At 34.6% G+C, this 17,826-nt stretch overlaps 2 protein-coding genes and 1 non-coding gene across 5 annotated transcripts; 1 reads left to right on the forward strand and 2 right to left on the reverse strand.

Annotated features, from left to right (window-relative positions):
- Window positions 1-1,514: 1,514 nt before the first annotated feature.
- Window positions 1,515-7,045, reverse strand: LOC115974875. Of its 2 annotated transcripts, none has more exons than XM_031095418.1 (4): window positions 6,718-7,045; window positions 5,815-6,016; window positions 3,898-4,644; window positions 1,515-2,616 (listed from the first exon to the last, which is right to left on the reverse strand). In XM_031095418.1, exons 2-4 carry the CDS (start codon window positions 5,866-5,868, stop codon window positions 1,714-1,716), a joined length of 1,704 nt encoding a protein of 567 aa, XP_030951278.1. In that variant the 5' UTR covers window positions 5,869-6,016; window positions 6,718-7,045; the 3' UTR covers window positions 1,515-1,713. The 2 variants fall into 2 exon arrangements, with proteins under 2 accessions (XP_030951278.1, XP_030951279.1); XM_031095419.1 differs by having other exon boundaries at window positions 3,898-5,068.
- A 113-nt stretch (window positions 7,046-7,158) lies between these two features.
- On the reverse strand, window positions 7,159-7,232 carry TRNAT-AGU. The gene has a single exon. It is a non-coding gene; the product is annotated as a tRNA-Thr (tRNA).
- An 8,667-nt stretch (window positions 7,233-15,899) lies between these two features.
- On the forward strand, window positions 15,900-17,548 carry LOC115974876 (probable CCR4-associated factor 1 homolog 7). Of its 2 annotated transcripts, none has more exons than XM_031095420.1 (3): window positions 15,900-16,097; window positions 16,185-16,255; window positions 16,365-17,548. In XM_031095420.1, exon 3 carries the CDS (start codon window positions 16,499-16,501, stop codon window positions 17,321-17,323), a length of 825 nt encoding a protein of 274 aa, XP_030951280.1. In that variant the 5' UTR covers window positions 15,900-16,097; window positions 16,185-16,255; window positions 16,365-16,498; the 3' UTR covers window positions 17,324-17,548. The 2 variants fall into 2 exon arrangements, with proteins under 2 accessions (XP_030951280.1, XP_030951281.1); XM_031095421.1 differs by having other exon boundaries at window positions 16,447-17,548.
- Window positions 17,549-17,826: the final 278 nt, after the last annotated feature.

Genomic DNA, 17,826 nt, shown 5'->3' on the forward strand with positions numbered 1-17,826 from the left:
ACAAATAGCTATTTACAATCTATCACATAAGACAAATTTTTTTTTTTTTTTATGAGATGTCATATAAGACAATTGGGGCAAAGTATGTGCAAAAGTGCGCGGTACTAATATTATTGTAAAAATAATGGATCAAATTATATTTTAGTTCTTAAAATTTGACCTCATAAATATATATATATATATATGGTTTAAAATTTTTTTGTAAAGGTACGAAGTTAATCCATTGTACCTTTAGCTGTTATGATTTTTTCTTGCGTAATAAAATTCGATAATGCATGTGGCACTCCATTATAATGATAAGGTCATAGAAATAGAAGGACTAATTTAATTTATTTACAATTTTTTGGAGGACTAAAATAAGATCTGATTTTAAATTTTAAAATCAATTATATCCTTTCATCAAAATTAAATAAAGGGTCTCTTCTCAATCTTCCATTCTTCCAAGGCTTGTTGTTTGAGTTTAGAATAACCATAAAGTTGAGAAGCTATTTGAGGCATCATGGATTCATGGTACTTGCACAGAGCCTTGGCAGCAAGTAGCAACAAAAGTAATGATTCTAAACTTGGAACAAATTGAAGATTAATTGCATCATGAATGAGGCTCAAAATTTCAAATAATTATACAACTGTTTTTTGAAATAAGGGAATCACCCTTCAACATGGGATCTCACAAGGCCCCTGTACCAGCCAGATGGTGTCTCGTATCTTGGATCACAATAGCTCCAAATGTTTTTTGCAGCTGTCCAAAGTATTGTTGTTCAAGGCCCCTTGTTTAAGTAATTGAACGACTCCATTTTGCTCATTCCTAAATCCAACTGTGCTGCCACTGCCAACAGTGATAGGCCTATGAGCTTATGTATTGTAATGTCATCTATGAAGTAATATCTGAAGTTTTTGGCAAATAAATTAAAAGTTTTACTTCCCAAAATGCTAACTTCTTGGCAAGATGGCTTTGTTCCAGGGCGACTCATACAGGACAGGTTGTTAAAAAACTATTCAGTCCCAGTTTACATGCCATTAGAGAGCATTAAACAAAACTGAGTTTTTCCGGGAATGGTCAGACTAAAATTTAACTGACCTAGCTAGATGCTAGTGCCATGTTATTAATTAAGGTTGTGTTTGGGGTAGCTTATATTGGGCAGTTTCTTTTATTATTTAGCTTATTTTTGCTACATTTATGAGTTTCATTGCATTTTTTAGTACTATTCATAAGTCACATTATACTATTTCAGCTAACTTTTAGCTTTATCTACAGTACTATCAGTAAAAAGTTTTCAATTTCAACTAAATAAGTTATTCCCAAACAAACCCTAAGTTTGAGGATCATTGGACATAGGTGACAAGGTGACAATCTTCATAGAAGTGGAAAAACATTTCTGAAATTAATCTTCACATTAGACAGTTACAGCTAAGCATGTTTTACACGAGCAGCAAGATGTCTTTTTGTGCGAGAGGGAGTTGTAAACATGGTATTGCAGAAGCAGTGGGATTTCCTATTCTAAAACAACTCTCAATGGAATTAAAACTTGTCCATAAATTGCTTACAATTGTACAACGTTGAATGTGTTTGTCTTTGCAATCTTCATAGATGAGGAAAAGAGCAGACATATACACATGCCACACCAAATCTACAAGGCCACATCCTCATTCATTTTGCCAAATCATATGAAGCTCTAAGGAACTATACATGGAACAAATTTTTACAAGAACTAGTCATCGGGGTCTTCTTGCAGTCCTCCTCCTATTAACAGTCTTCACCCATTTTAAGGATTCACTCTCACCATCTTGACAGTAATTGGCACGCCTTCTCTGGCATGGATTCCACATCTTATCAGAAATCATATTCTCTTCACTGGCCTTGTGCAACTCCACCTTTGTTTGAGTGCCATGCATCTGGATATCAACTTGTGCAGTGCTGGGTGCCATACTTAGCAAAATCTCTGCAGCAATACTTTCAAATGCTTCATCCTGAGGTGATTTATCTACAATATTGTCATTACCTTCTCTCCCAAAAACTGGTTTTTCAGATACTGCCATATTGTTACATTTGGAATTTGAGTACATACTACTTTCAACGTGTTTGACTTCAGAATCAGAATGGGTGGAGGAGACCAAAACTTTCAAACCATCTTTGATGACCTGGGGCACTTCTTCACATTCTGATTGAACAGCTTGTCCTCCACCATGGCTTGTCTGAACTGCCTCACAACAACCATCACCAGGTCCAGGAGAATCCTCCAATTGAATGATGATATTTTTTTCCTTACAGCTCTTCATATAGTGGGAGTGTACACTATTGCTTCCATTATCTGAGTCATTTTGATTTTCATCATGATATGTGCTTGTTTGAGAGGCTAAAGGAAATGAGTTCAGGTCATGCTTTCCTGAAATTGAATTTGATTTCAAGGAAAGGGACCTTTGGATGGCAAATCCTTTACAATATGTAGAATCATGCTGCACAGAATCCAGGGTTGAAGAACCTTGAGAGCAGATGACAGGATTCTTTGGGAAGAAACCCTCAACAATATGACCATTTGCCAGAGCTGGAATTTTCTGAAGACTATCTTCCCCAGAATCTAAAGTATAATATTTCTGAGTCATGAAATTTACGAAGCCCTGGAAAGAAGGAAAATGTAGGAAATACAGAAATAGATCTCAGATAAGCTTTAGACAGACAAACAAAATATACAGTGTGAGCTATTTTTAGCAAGCTAACTGATAAAAAAAGCAACTGCATGGGGTTGGAATTCAACTAGCTGAACACCTGTAAGTTGGATGACTGAATAAATAAACCTTAGTGTTTCCTGTCGATGTGATGTCTCTCATGGAACAGGCTACAGGTTTAGAAGATGACTTCTCCTAGCTTTCAGTTGAAACAGAATTAAATTTCTAAGACCATAGGGAAGGCCAGAAATAAGCACTTCAATTTTACCCCTGAAGAACAATATGGCAATTGGTTGGCTACAGGTTACTAAGTTGAGGATGCACCCAAAACTACTGAACCCAAACTAAACATAACCAACCCATTAACATGTTGGGCAGATTCATGGGAGTGATTCAAAATAACAACTTGCCTGAACCATGTCATTTAAAATCAAAAAGGTGCATGGGAATGTGACCTAAAATCCATTGAGGATGAAAGAATTTGACAATCAGGACAGAGATAAAATGAGCATAAATCAATATCCAAGAGTGGCAGCAGGGAAAATTATATTTCTACAGATTTGTTATGAATAATCAAATAAAAAGTGCCCTCTATCTTATAAACAAAGAACAAAGCTATCAATCATTTTTTTCGCACCGACTCCACAAACATTGAATTCTAAGAATATTTTGGAAAAATTTCACAGATACAAGGAAAGACGGGTTTCAATTTGCATAACCCATCTAGGAAACTATGAGGGATAAAGCCCCAAAAAAAATGCTAAATGCAATGTACAGAAATGCTGTGTAATGCAGACTTATTTCCTATAAGTTTTAGCAATGAAATTTATGGTCAAAATCATCATGTAAATGCAGACTTAGTATAAGATCAATCAACCAGTAATGCACTACATGATTCATTGTCCCAATTGCTCTGCATCCATGTGTGCACATATGCCATTAATACATTAATGTAATGCTTTAATCATCCATAAATCTACAAAAATTAATTTTAATTCACAAAAGCCAAAGTGTGACTCAAATATAAAACCATGCATAACATGAAAAGATGTTAGGGTATTAAATTCTCTTGCACTTCAGATGGCTTTCATTTTTTTTTTTAAAAAAAAAAAAAAAAAAAAAAAAAAAAAAAAAACCTCCTGAGTGATGTAATTTATACCAGAATGATTAATGCAGCCTTACTCAACGAAAATCACTGTAAGAAGGTATAATATGCAAGATCAAGATAAAAACCTGATGCAATACTGTTGGCTTTTCGATGTGCATTGAATACTGGCATAGATCGGACTTGGCACCTGCAGGCAAGTACTTTCTTGGAAAATCTTGTGATGTTTTATTTTCACTGGTGTTATTTGGACTCGGAAAACTTAAAGCAGATCTTTTTATCTCAGTTCTGTAAGCTTTGTCTTCTGAAACTCTGTCACAGTCTTGAATGATTTCTTGACCATTTTCTGAAAGTATTCTTATGTTTGTTTTTGGATAAATCTGCTTCAAACTTGGAGAACCCATTTGAATAGCAGATAAATTTTCTTCGACGGAAGAATCTCCATCTGCATTTGTGGTTCTTTTTAACGAAATGGAGTTTTCATCTGACATTTTGGAACTGTTTGGCTCAATCTGATACTCAGATTCATCCATGCAGTCCTCCGGGAGCTTTTCAAGATCAAAATTTCTGATTGGTTTACTCTGAGCAGTTTGGAGAGTTTCAACCCCTCTGCTATCCATCCATTCTGAACCACATCCTTTATGATCTAATGCATAGAAAGGGTGCAAGGAAAGACTTAGCGACTCATCCTTATAAGCTTGACCAGTAGCATAGGTTGGCCTCAGATGTTTCCCATCCAAAACAGAACCACTGTATCTATCATCTACATGTACAAAACCTTTAGAACTGCAAGCAAGAATTTGGGCCTGAGAGTAAATTCTTATTTCTTGCATTGCAGACTTTTGAATATTGTACAGCTTGTGCAGAGCCTGAACCTGCAGTAGTCATGATTTGATAATATAGACAATGCAATTGGGTGGCGAAAACAATAACATTGCACTCTGGATGGGGTGGAAAAAAGAACATTCCACCTCTATGAACAAAAACACCTCAATATCAGGAAGAGGAGAGCTATTCTGTTGAAAGAGATTACCATCACTGTGATGGTAATTAAGAGTGATGTACTTAATAGTCCACACAAGAATCCATATGAAGCGAGAGAAGAGACACTTAGCCAGTGAAACATGACCTGCTGCTGAGTCATGTCCGTCAACTTGCTTTCTGCAAAGAACTTCCCCTATGGACTTAAAGAACTTGTTTTCATTCATTTGGAGAACATACAATGTGTTTTTAACAAAACATTGATGCTAGAATAGAGTTCCAAGAATAGACTTGAGAAATTGCCTCCAAACACACAGCCTAATGATTTGGAATACAAAAATTTATGAATAATGAAATCACCGGATGCATAAACCAGGTCGCTTTATCTTTACAATTAAAATTTAAGGATCCATGTTCAACAAGCCCCCCCCCCCCCCAGCTCCCCCTCCTCTCCTAGCAAACACAAAGAAAATACTCAAACCATCCCATCCCAATTATAGTGATAGTAATAATGATTGGTATGATATATATAAAGTTAAAAAAGAAAAAGATTTTCTATCCTACCCCAAAGAAACAACAGGAATGCAAGCACCAAATATTATAGTTGTGTCCAAAGGCCAAAGGTCTACATGAAAGTTCATGCGTAACGCTCAAAGACTGCAATTAATATAAATCTAGTCACTATTCGAAGACATCCATGCCATTTTTTTAAATTGGATACATAAAGAAACAATTTCAGAAAGAAAACCAGACGTTTAAACTTCCCTATAAGAAATGCCTTTGTTCACCTAAAATATTCCAGGTCATTGTTAGGAGTAAATAATTATGCTTTCCTTGTATCTTCTTTTTAGGGATCATTGTCAATGGCATTCATTGTTTCTAATTAACAAGGACCTTTACCACTTAACTCAGTGTCACTAAGTCAGTGAGCAGTCTATAGTGCTTGAACCATCAACAATTCTTTTTTCTTTCATTTTTTTTTTTTTTTCTCAATAGTTGAATACAATTGACACTTATCTGGGATTAAACCCATTCTGTTATAGTGCACAGAAAAAACTCTGTACCTGTTCCTTGAATAACGCTTCATGTTGCATAATTGTGTTCCGTATCTGATCCATGTTTTTCTTGACAATTATTTGCAGGTAAATTCAGACCCAACAAAGAAGTAGACCTTTGTCAGCAGCAATTGTTTTGGCATTGACATTACTCAGCTCTCTAGCCACAGACCAATAGCCATTCAGGTATTCAAATACAGAGAGCCGCTCCCTAACATGTTAAAGATTTTAGGGAAAACATAAAGTACTTACATAGCAGATATTCTATAAAATAAGGTTGATTCAGCATGTTGTATAGCAATGAGCTAATTAATAATAATAATTCAGTTTGATAAAGTTCAATTCAAGAGTGAAACCAGTAATAGGTGTACAGTTGAGCTACTAGGATCTTGGCCTCGAAAGACATACTTGATGGTACAATAGCACATGTTAAAAATGTTTTGTTCTAATTGTTCAGAAATCTAACAATATTGAAACCTGGGAGTTATTTTTCCTCTCTCAAAATTTCTAGGAACCACACAGATTTATTTATTTATCTATTTATTAAAGGCCACGTCTTGAAAGAAACAAAAATTCAAAATTTCCAGTAAAGTTTGCACCATTAAAACTAAAAAAAAAAAAACTAAAATCTTAGTTAATATAGAGGCTCCGCATGATTATCAAAATCATTTGGAATTAAAAACAACAATCGAAATTTTAAATTAATTCCAATTATGAGTAAGTTCTAGCTCAGACCCAATAGATGAGTAGCAGTGATCACATGTAGGAAAACTCTGGCACAATTATTAAACATGCACGGAAAAATATTAGTTAATACATTTGGTGAGAAAATAAAAATGTGCGAGAAGCAAAATAAATTTCGCTTTCTCGGGAAACAAACAGAGCATTAAGGAAAAAAAAAAATAAGAGTACCTGCATAAAATAGCAGATCTGATATTATTCAGGACCTTCTTCAATACAGTGAGTGTTTTTGGGAGGCGGGGGAAGATATTTTCAGACAAAAGAAGATATATCCTGTGTAGTACTGTACAGTAACAGTAGTACTACATATTGCATTACATAACTAACCGAATCCGATTCAACCTATGAGGAAGAGAGAGAGACAGCGTTGTGACCTAGGATTGGGGACGAGTGAGAGGGAGACACGTGGTGGGAAGATATCAAAGCCTAGCTCCTGATTGGTCGGCATTTAATTTTAGCAGTTTGTGTACTGTACTTTTGTCTTTTTATCTGGGGTTAAAAGATTCTCGGATTCATATTCTGTTGTGTGTCTCCTGCGATGAACAATGTAAAATGGATCAAATAGTAACCGAAAATTGCGGAGAGCAAAAATCATATAAATAGTTTTTGTTTTGCTTTCGTTGAGAGTCGAACTCAAGACCTCCCGCTTACTAAACGGGTGCTCTAACCAACTGAGCTACGAAAGCTTTGACATTTGGTGATCCTATATTTCTGCTTATCAACTCACTTGTAAAATATATTGCTCGTTGACTTGTAAATTTTTCAATGAAAGTTCTGGCTCTCGGATATGATTACTCCCTATGATCAAAATTGATTGTTTCAATCTATCAACAAAAAAAAAAAATTTGATTGTTTCAACTTTCAAGTATTTTAATATTAGCCTTTTATTTGTATATATTCATTAAAAAAATATAAATACTAAAACACTTAAAAATACATGATTTTAATTATGATTGTAAAACGTACCATTAAATTTTCCACAATTAATATATTGTAGTTATATCAAATTCAAATTTTAATCTTCTCAACAAAATTTTTTTTTTTCAAATTTTAATTAGTATAATAATTTTCAAAAATAAGATTTATAAAAGCTTTAGGCTTTAATTTAAGAGCACCTAACTATTTCACACATAGCGGCATAGCGCACACACAAAAAAATCGTTACTTGTTTATTATTATAGAGTTCCAATTTATGTAGTCCATTTTTGTTGATTGCATTTTTTATCATCAAACCAAAACACTAATCAATTTTTGGTGTAAATGAGTATTGAATCCAAAATTTTTTATTCAATTATCAGAGACTTTATCAATTGAGCTAATCGGACCTAAATATCGTTAAAACATTTTGAAATTGTGACGGCGAGGGATTTTGCAGACTAGCATAGTAAGGGAAGACAAAATAGTAAGTTAATACACGTTTGAAAGGTTTTAGCAAACTAGCATTTCGAGTTTTAAAAACTCGAGTTGTATGTAAAACTCAAGTCTCAAAGACTCGCTTTATACTTGATGACTTGACAAGAAAATGCCACATAGATCTCGAGTCTTAAAGACTTGAGTTTTACCAAATCAAAGCAGAGAACAACAAAGCAGAAGAAGAATCCCAGTAGAACATTGAAGGTCCAACAGAACAAAAAGAAGAAACCCACATGAAATTTTTTTTCAAAAACCAAAAAAAACAAGAAAAGCATCTCCCAAAAAAAAAAAAAAAAAAAAAAACCCAACCTTAACAATGAAGTTGTGGACAGAGTCGGTTTGGGATTGGCTAGTCGTTGCCCGAACCAATCGAAAATCAAACAACAAGAACAAAACGAAGTTGAAGCCTAGTAGAAGAAGAACATAATGAAGATGAAGAAGAAGAAGAAACCCAGGAAGATGAAGAAACCCATAACGAAGAATGATCTGATGACGAAGGAGGAACGATTTGACGATGAAGAACAGAGGAAGAACCAAGAACACTAGAGCTTCCATTGGATGATTAAACACTGGGTGGGCGATTGGACAATCTAGTCTTCAGATCTACACGAAAAAGGACGTTGGGTCTGACTCAAAAGAACGTGAGGAAGAAGAAGTATTAAAATGGTGAAACTCGAGTATTAAAAACTTGAGTTCCACGTGGATTTTCCTTCTACTTCAGTTACCACCACCTACAAATCGAGACTTAAAAACTCGAGTTTTATCTTGGAACTCGAGTTTTAGACACTCGAGATGCTAGTTTTCAACATTGTTTTGAAACGTGACAATTAACTAAATTTTTTATATTTAATGTTATTTGGGAAAAAAATTCTTGTGACGGTAGTGATGGTCTTTTTCCTTTTCTTTTTTTTTCTTTTTTTATTTTTACAAAGTCTTTTTTCTTAATTTATTGCCAAGTTAGATGGTTGCAAAATTTGGCAAGTCCTGCATTCTAAAGCATTTATGCCCAACTCGTACGCGTAGGCCCAAGGTACATATTCTATTCATGTGTCAACATGGCTGACCAAAGTCTAGTCTAAAAATCATATTAAAAAAAAAAAACAAAAAAAGTCTAGTCCATAAATAGAGTTAATGTTGATATGTTGTACACGTACACAGCACCACAACTCCCAAAAGAAAGTCTAGTCTATAAATAGAGTTAATGTTAATATGTTGTACACGTACACAGCACCACAACTCCCAAATTAAAGTAAAACGGGGAAGCAATAATTTGGCTCCCATGATTGCTAAAAATCAAGTAACAATCTAATCAATCACACCACAACGGAGGCAAGGATTAAGGTTTAACTGTTTAAGTCTCCATACTAAGGCTTTCATGTTTATATATTTAAATTAGATTATAATATAATCCTATTTCAAATAAAAATAATAATAATAATAAAAGAAAAGATCTTTAAGAAAGGTCTTCTTCTTTTTTTTTAGAAACAATGCAAGAAAAATCACTAAGAAGGTCAAGTAACCAAGATTCAATATAAGGTTGTGTTTGGTTCATGTAAAATATTTTATGGAAAATAAATATTTTTCAGAAATATTATTTTCAGGAAAGGAAAATGTATTTAGGCTGTTTGGCTGCCTCGGAATTCATTTTACGGAAAATCAATTCCGATGTTTGGTTCATTCAAACATTTTACGGAAAATGTTTTACATAGCCAAGCCACCCAATTTTCCATACACTTCCTCAGCTGTAAACATATGGAAAATGAATCAATACCTGCCCTTATTCCTTATTGCCTTTTGTTTATTCTTCAACCCAATTCCACACTCACATTTTCCCACCAACCAAACAGACCCACAAAAGAAACAAAACCCATAAAAAAAAATTTATCAAATCCGGTCAAATTGAGAGAAGAAGGAAGAGAGAGAGGCAACTGGGTTCGATCGATCGCGCGGCGGAGGCGAAGGCGAAGGCGAGATTGCATGGTGGAGGCGAGATCGAGCGGCGTTGGAGTCGATCTTTACTTGATCGGCACAATGCTGCGATCGACGAGACCGGTGCGAACTAAGAACTCCGTGGTGCGAACTCGGAGAAAGAGAGAGATCGGTGGCGCGAACTCGACGACGCAATCTCGCCGCTGCGTCTGGGGTTGGGCTACTGCTCACTCTTCCTACTCTCTCTCTGCTGTTCTGCTGCGTCTGTGAGTCCTTCTTTCTCTCCCTCTTTCTCCCTTTGCACATCTGTGAGTTCCTCTCTTTGTGCATCTAAGTTTCGGAAGTGATTTGAAGGTAAAATAAAAACGGAAATACTTTTACAGGGTTAGAGGGCATATTTTACGGTCAACGGAAGTTATTTTCCGTTTGACCCAATTTTCCGAACCAACCAAACAGCCTATTTTACGGAAAAACATTTATGAAATTAGTTTGAAGCCAAAACAAACACAGCCTAAATCAAATTCCATGCTATATTAAATGTAACTCAATGATTGCTAAAAACTCCAACTTTCTTTACATAGAAGTAACATTCTTTAAGTATGGGAGAAATTTAGGCTAACACCATACTGATCTCCCTCCAAAATTTCCTTTTTCATTGCAGGTATTCATTATCAACATTAGTCCCACAATCAACTGCTTCATCAATTGGTATTGTCCTTGAGAATCTAATTATCAACTTTCCCTTGTAGCAAAGGTTGTATAGTTTAATAGTTCATACTATGTCAATTAATGGACACTCAACATAGCACTATAGTTGCAAGCAAACAAGGCAACCATAATGATCATCCCATGGGAGGAGCCAGGGGGCGAGAGGGGGCGAGTGACCCCTGGCTCCTCAAAAAATGACTTTTAAATAAAACAATTTTAACTCTTTAAGGTCTTGCCTCTCTTAACATGAGAAAAGAAAAAACAAAGAAGCATTCCCACAGTAACCAATTTGTACCACTAACATAAGAAAAAAGCCAAAAACCTATACTACTTAATCAATAAGCCTAGCACCTAAGAAAAAGAGACCAGCTCTCACTTATTGAAAGCCACTATCACACATGATTTCACCACACCACACCATTCCTACTACTCTTTTATATTTTCTCCCCAATACTTTTTTTTTCCCTTTCAAATCAGCCACAACAACTCAATCAACGAGCCCTCATATTAATATTATACACAATATAATATTATTATAATAATAAATAATGTTAGAGACACAACAAAATGTTATAACAATTATAGTTGTTTGTTTATTTATTATTAATGTTGATTGATTTTCTTTAGGCTATTTTTTTATATTGTCTTTTAATAAATTGAAATCTTGAATTCGCCGCTGGATCATCCTCAGGATCAATAAAGGGTTGCTACTTTTAAAAAAACAAGTGAGGGACTTGACCCAAGGCATGCAACAACTTATAATATAACTAAAAAATCATGCAACAACTTTTGCCTTCTCAAGATGATCCCCACAAGCATCTAAGGGAAAAACGGAACAATGGGAAAGGAATGAAGAATGAAGAATGAGTTGTAAAATGGCATGATGAGCAGAAAGTTGAATGACTAGCCTTAAAATTCCAAATAAGATCGAATCCTCTACATACTAGGACGAGGGATTTGGATCCAGTGCAATACTCTACCTCGACTATTGCACTGGGTGCAATTACCCTACTCCCTCTCACATAAATTTTTACCATTTTTATTTTTTAGCTTTAACTTTTTAACTTCTTTCAACTATTTTTCAACTTTTTTTATTCAATGATTAAGATTGAAAGTTGCCTTTTCCAACTTTCAATTTCAACAATTCATTGTTATTGTATCAGGTGCAATACCTACTTGATCTCAATCCCTAGGACGAGCAATTGAAAGAGGTAAAAGTAAATCTTAATGGATTGATGGAGGCCATAAAGGGAAAGCCGAACAACGGTGGAAGCATTGGACTAAACTATTGATGTGCAGTTTACCTTATAAGCGATGGTTTTCCCTTTACCATGAAAGTTAAATGTCATAGTTGTAAATATTCAATGACATGAAAAACCCCCTCTATCATATCGAGAGCTATAAGGCGTTTATGTACTCTCAAGCAATTCCATATGAAATTATATACAAGTGTTTATGTACTCTCAAATCTCAATCCCCCTAACCTTTTCTCTCTCTCTTCTTTGGCTAGTCACCTAACCCATTTTCTCCCCCCTCCTCCATTCGCAGCCCTCCAACCCATTTTATGAATGTGTCCATTCTTCAAGACAATGAGACTTTCTCGACCAATTTGATTTATTGGTGACTTCAATTAACATTTTGCGGATGAAGACATTAGAGCTCAATGCTTTACAAGTTGGAATTGTATATGGGTTGGACATATGATTGGCAGAGACGAATAGGTTTATAAATGAACAAGATTGTTGATTTTGGCTATGGGTTTTGTGGGTTTAGCTGTGGGGGTGGGTTGTGGTTATGATGGTGGGTTATCATGGCTAGAGTTGTGATGGCAGTGATTGGTTGTGGCTGGTGGTGATGTAGTGTTTTTATTTTTATATGTGTGTGTGTGTGGTTGCCACAACTGTGGTGTGGCTATGGTTGGTTGCAAAAGAATTTTGTGGTGATTATTTATTTATTTATTATTTTAATAAGCTGTTTATATTACTTTAAGGCTAGATTGCAAACTATACCCCTAAAGTTTAGGGGTTTTTAGATTTTATACTCTAAAGATTTAGAATTTGGATTCTACCCTATAAAGTTTTATGTTGCTTGGACTGTTACCCCCTCCATCCATTTTTGATTTGGGTAAAATTAATTGATTAAACTTAACTATTTTTAGCTTTGCTATTCATCATTTTTGTTGTTGGGCCAATTTTTTTTGGGTTTGTTAATTTTGTTCTAGATTTTAGATCCATAACTTCTTCTTCTTTTTTCTTTTTTTTCCCTTTTTTTTTCATGGCCTTTAAAAAAATCAATTATATTGTTAAGGGAGATTAAGTGTAATTTTATTGAATCAAATTACTAAAGTTAGTACATAAATATATACCAATATTTAAAAAAAAAAAAAAAATTCCGCTAGGGGATGCCCCCCAAGCCTAAGAATAGATTCGTCCAAGGGCCCACTTGATCATGTGCATTGCACATGATTTTGAACACATGTAATGCACATGATTTTAAACACATGTTACTTTCTTTTTGCTACCATATAACTTATCTTATAGTAATTGCATATGATCTTGAACATATGTTACTTTTTTTTTTTTTTTTTCCTGCCACATAACCTATCATATAGTAATTGCTGCATGCTAGTGTGCCAGCAAAACCTTTCCTGTATATAAAATAAATCCATTAAATATAAAGTATTATGAGAATAGTCAAACAGGTCTTCCTAATATTTTTTGTTTTGGAAGCGGGAATCATTAGTGTTTTTGGTTTCTGTCCGCTACACGTCACGATACAATAGGTTGCAACTATGTCAACCAGCTATGAAAATTGGGAAAGCCATCGCATTTGGTAATAACAGTCTTCCTTTCTGTGTTGAACCAAAATACAAAAATACATGAATCTGATTGCGACAAGACATCACATTCATCCCCTCCACGACGATTCCTGTAAAATCAAAATGCATCTTAGGCTTAAAATAAGTGGTTTAGCCAAGTCTTTGATATTGATAGAGACCTACTTTAAAAATTTTAGAAAGACAAAAAAAAAAAAAAAATAATAATAAAGAAAATTTTGTAACTTGTACTTTATTGTTCATGGGTTGGGTATGATATGGTCAAGGAAATTGTGTGTACTCGGTGTTCATTTTTTTCTCTCGTGTGGAATGGTGAAAAGTGAAAACCGAAACGAGGGATTGGTGCTATGACTTGTCATGTTAAAATTGGTCAAATGCAGCCCATTATATGGAGCGAATAGATCATGCTCCTTTCAATCTTTATCCACTCATGTGCTACTGCTACGAACCTGCTTAATTTTTCATTATTTTTTTTTTTAATCAAACAAACAAACTACTTCTTTTCTATATTAACTTTAATGGTTTACATATATATTCAATTATATTTTAGTTATAAAAAGAAGAAGGAAGAACCTATAGAGAGAGAGAGAGAGAGAGAGAGAGAGAGAGAGAGAGAGAGTGATGCTGATTGCTGACACATTTACAGCTCAAACAAATCTTACAAAATTTCAGATTAGTGTTTTATTATTCGCTAATAAAATTTGAAAAAGAATCTGCCAAAGCCAACGCAATGATGAGTGAGAGACTCCAATCCAAAGTCCGAACAAAGCTAAAGACCCGAATCAAATTTTGCTTTGAGACCCAAATGGATATATATAATTCACCAATCCTACCTCCAACTATGTGACAACTTAACAAAACCATTAACGTGTATGTCTTATTTTAACAACTTATTTCTATGTAATTTGGTCAAAATAATAATTTGACAACTCATCAAATAATAATAATAATTTGACAAAGTTATTTCTATATATAATAATAGGTGAAACTAAAAGAAACTCAAATTTGAATTTGAATTTTACACCATGTGTTCTAAATTATTTATTTTTAAATAATTTTATTTCTTAAATTTAGAATCAAATGTGGAACTACATCATAAATATTCATCTAAATAAGTTATTAAGTACTGTGGGGGCCAGTTAATTAATAATTATTAAAACCGTGTTAACTGAGCCTGTGGCCCATCTGAGAACGTAAAACTGTTCGAAGAGGTCCATATTAGGTTATAAGGGTAACCAAATGAAAAGAAGAGTAGATATCACGTGAGGTGAGTTCAGTATTCGTCCGAGAACAAAATCCTTTTCGGCAATATGTGTCCGATGACGACCTGAACGCTATATTGTTACAAACACACTTCAGAGCTACATTACCACTAAAGGTGAGACATGGGACCAAGGGTAAGAAAGAAAAAGTAAACAAATATCTTTAATAACAGTTGTCTCCGCATTAATTACCTCTCAACCAACTCTCTAGCCGCATTAATGTGGAGGTGATGCCTGAACAGTGATGAAACAGCCTTACAACTGCTGGTTGGAGGTTCCAGAAGGTGTTGGATGGGACAAGAAGGGATCCCCCGAACCCAACCTACACGTGTGTGGTGAAGATGACACCAAGAGGACAGTATATAACATGGAAGAATGCATTTGGAAAAGGAAATCGGAACTTCTAAACGAGTAGTACTTAGAAGAAAACCTTATGAAATAAAGAACTTAACTTGTTTCAAGAAGAAATTGATCATTATATTGGTGTTAATCCATCTATAAACGTTAAATTTAATCGTTTTTCTTTTTGAGTTAATCTAGTTCTTTGACATCCACACTCTACAAATTTATTGTTTGAGTTTTTAACATTCGAACCCAATACGAGTTTGGGATCGTTACAAATTGAGTTCTTACAAGTACAAAAATCAAGAAGTCTAGAATAAATGAATCTTTAAATAAAAAAAAAAAAAAGTGCTTCACAATAATAATAAAAAAAAAAATGGACAATTTACATTTTATACCTAATAATAACCTTAGAATTTTTTTTAAAAAGTCAACAAAATATAAAAATGACTATCAATAGTATTTAAATTATATATATAAGAATTATATTATGCATCTTATTGTATATTTTTAAGTATTTTATGTATATGCATGAGGTTAAAAGTTAGTATGATTTAATACATGCTGATATATTCATATATCTTGATAAGGAAAAGTTAATGAATGTTTATCAACTTAATAAAAATTCCAATTAACTATCATCATCAGGAGCGGACGTCATAAGTTGAAATTATCTTAAAAAAATAATAATAAAAATAATTTTTTAAAAAAACTAGTTTTATTAATAAATGTCACTTCTTAAGAGGAGGGAAAAAAAACTTTTGTTGAAAAATATCAGAATAGAGAGAGAAACGGCATCGTTTGACCCATTCGCAGGCAACATCACTTTCGCTCGCCCCACTTGGTAAAGAAAGAAATAAGAAGGCACCACAGCACGTACAGCACACCACACCACACCACAGACCACAACCCCAGTAAAAGGTCTCCAACCCCATTTTCCCCTCTCTCTGGTTCGTTGACCTAGAGAGTTCGCTGCCCACCATCCCCACCCATATTATCATCACTTCCTCTACCAACTTCTAGATCTGTTTTTTCCAAACCCCATCTTTCACTTTTCCAAGGTCAGATCTCTCACCTTGCTTAAACTAGTTCTATACTTTGGTTTTTGTTTTGTGTTTTTTTGCTTATGTTTGTTTTGTTTGTTTCAGATCTAGCGGAACCGCCAAAAACGCTGTCGTTTTTGGAGACTCTGATTTGCAAGTAACCAAACCCAGTTCAGGTTTTTTGGGGTTTCATCTGAATCCTTTTTGTTTTTGTTTTTTTTTTTTTTTTTGGTTTAAAGAATAAGAATATATGGATTTACTGTTATTCTCTTTGGTATGTTCTAGATCTGTCTGAAGCAAAAAACGCTGTCGTTTTTTTGCAAAGCTTTGAACTTAGGCAAAGGAACAAAACTTTTTGTGTTTTCAGATCTGGGTTTGATTGTATTTCCCATCCTGTTGCCTGAATTGAAACATTGGAAATGTCGATTTTACCGAAAGGGGATTCGATTCAAATCAGGGAGGTTTGGAATGATAATTTGGAAGAAGAGTTTTCTCTGATCCGTGAAGTGGTCGACAATTATAATTTTATTGCTATGGACACTGAGTTTCCCGGCGTGGTTCTTCGACCTGTCGGGACTTTTAAGAATATTAATGACTATAATTATCAAACTTTGAAAGACAATGTGGACATGTTGAAGTTGATCCAATTGGGTCTCACTTTCTCTGATGAAAATGGGAATCTTCCCACTTGCGGGACTGACAAGTTTTGCATCTGGCAATTCAATTTCCGCGAGTTTAATATAAGTGAGGATATCTTCGCCAGTGATTCAATTGAGTTGTTGCACCAGTGTGGGATTGATTTCAAGAAGAATAATGAGAAGGGGATCGATGTAAATCGGTTTGGTGAGCTTTTGATGTCGTCGGGGATTGTGTTGAACGATGGTGTGCAATGGGTTACTTTCCATAGTGGGTATGATTTCGGGTACTTGCTTAAGCTGTTGACATGCCGGAGTCTGCCTGATACGCAAGCGGGGTTCTTTGATTTGATCAATATGTATTTCCCCACGGTGTATGATATCAAGCATTTGATGAAGTTTTGCAACAGCCTTCATGGTGGGTTGAACAAGCTTGCGGAGTTGTTGGATGTGGAGAGAGTTGGTGTGTGTCATCAAGCAGGTTCTGATAGTTTGCTGACGGCTTCTACGTTTAGGAAGTTGAGGGAAACCTTCTTCAGTGGATCTACAGAGAAATACGCTGGTGTTTTATATGGTCTTGGTGTCGAGAATGGACAGAGTACTAATTGAAAGGAAATAATTGGGGATAAGAAAGATTGATGAATATTTGTAGACTACTTAAGTGTGAGACTATCAGTTCTCTTTGTAAACTGGCAAAAAATTGTCAATTTAGTCGTAACTTTGTCTTCTTTGCTTGCTTTGTAACTGAAACCTTAACCGGTTTTTGTAGCTTGAGTTGCGTGTACATTGTTGCAGTTAGACTTTGAATAAAAACTTATGATGGTTATTTACTTCTGCTGAGTTTCTTTTTCTTTATTATCACCTATTGATTGTGTCTATATCGTTCTTACTGTTTAGGTCATTGCATTAGTATGTATATTTAACTCATGCAAGATCCATATGGAGTTGAGAGCTTTTCCTTGTGATAACATCCTATTGAACTCCCTCAATCATATTTGATAAAGAGTTAACTTATTCTGATTTAGATATTAATTTTAAAATCAATGAACCCCATTTCTTGATTTTGTAGTCCCTGTTAATCAAGATGTTTATTTTTTTTATCTAATTGTCAT

Source organism: Quercus lobata, chromosome 2 (assembly GCF_001633185.2).
Source record: "Quercus lobata isolate SW786 chromosome 2, ValleyOak3.0 Primary Assembly, whole genome shotgun sequence".
Classification (NCBI taxonomy): domain Eukaryota; kingdom Viridiplantae; phylum Streptophyta; class Magnoliopsida; order Fagales; family Fagaceae; genus Quercus; species Quercus lobata.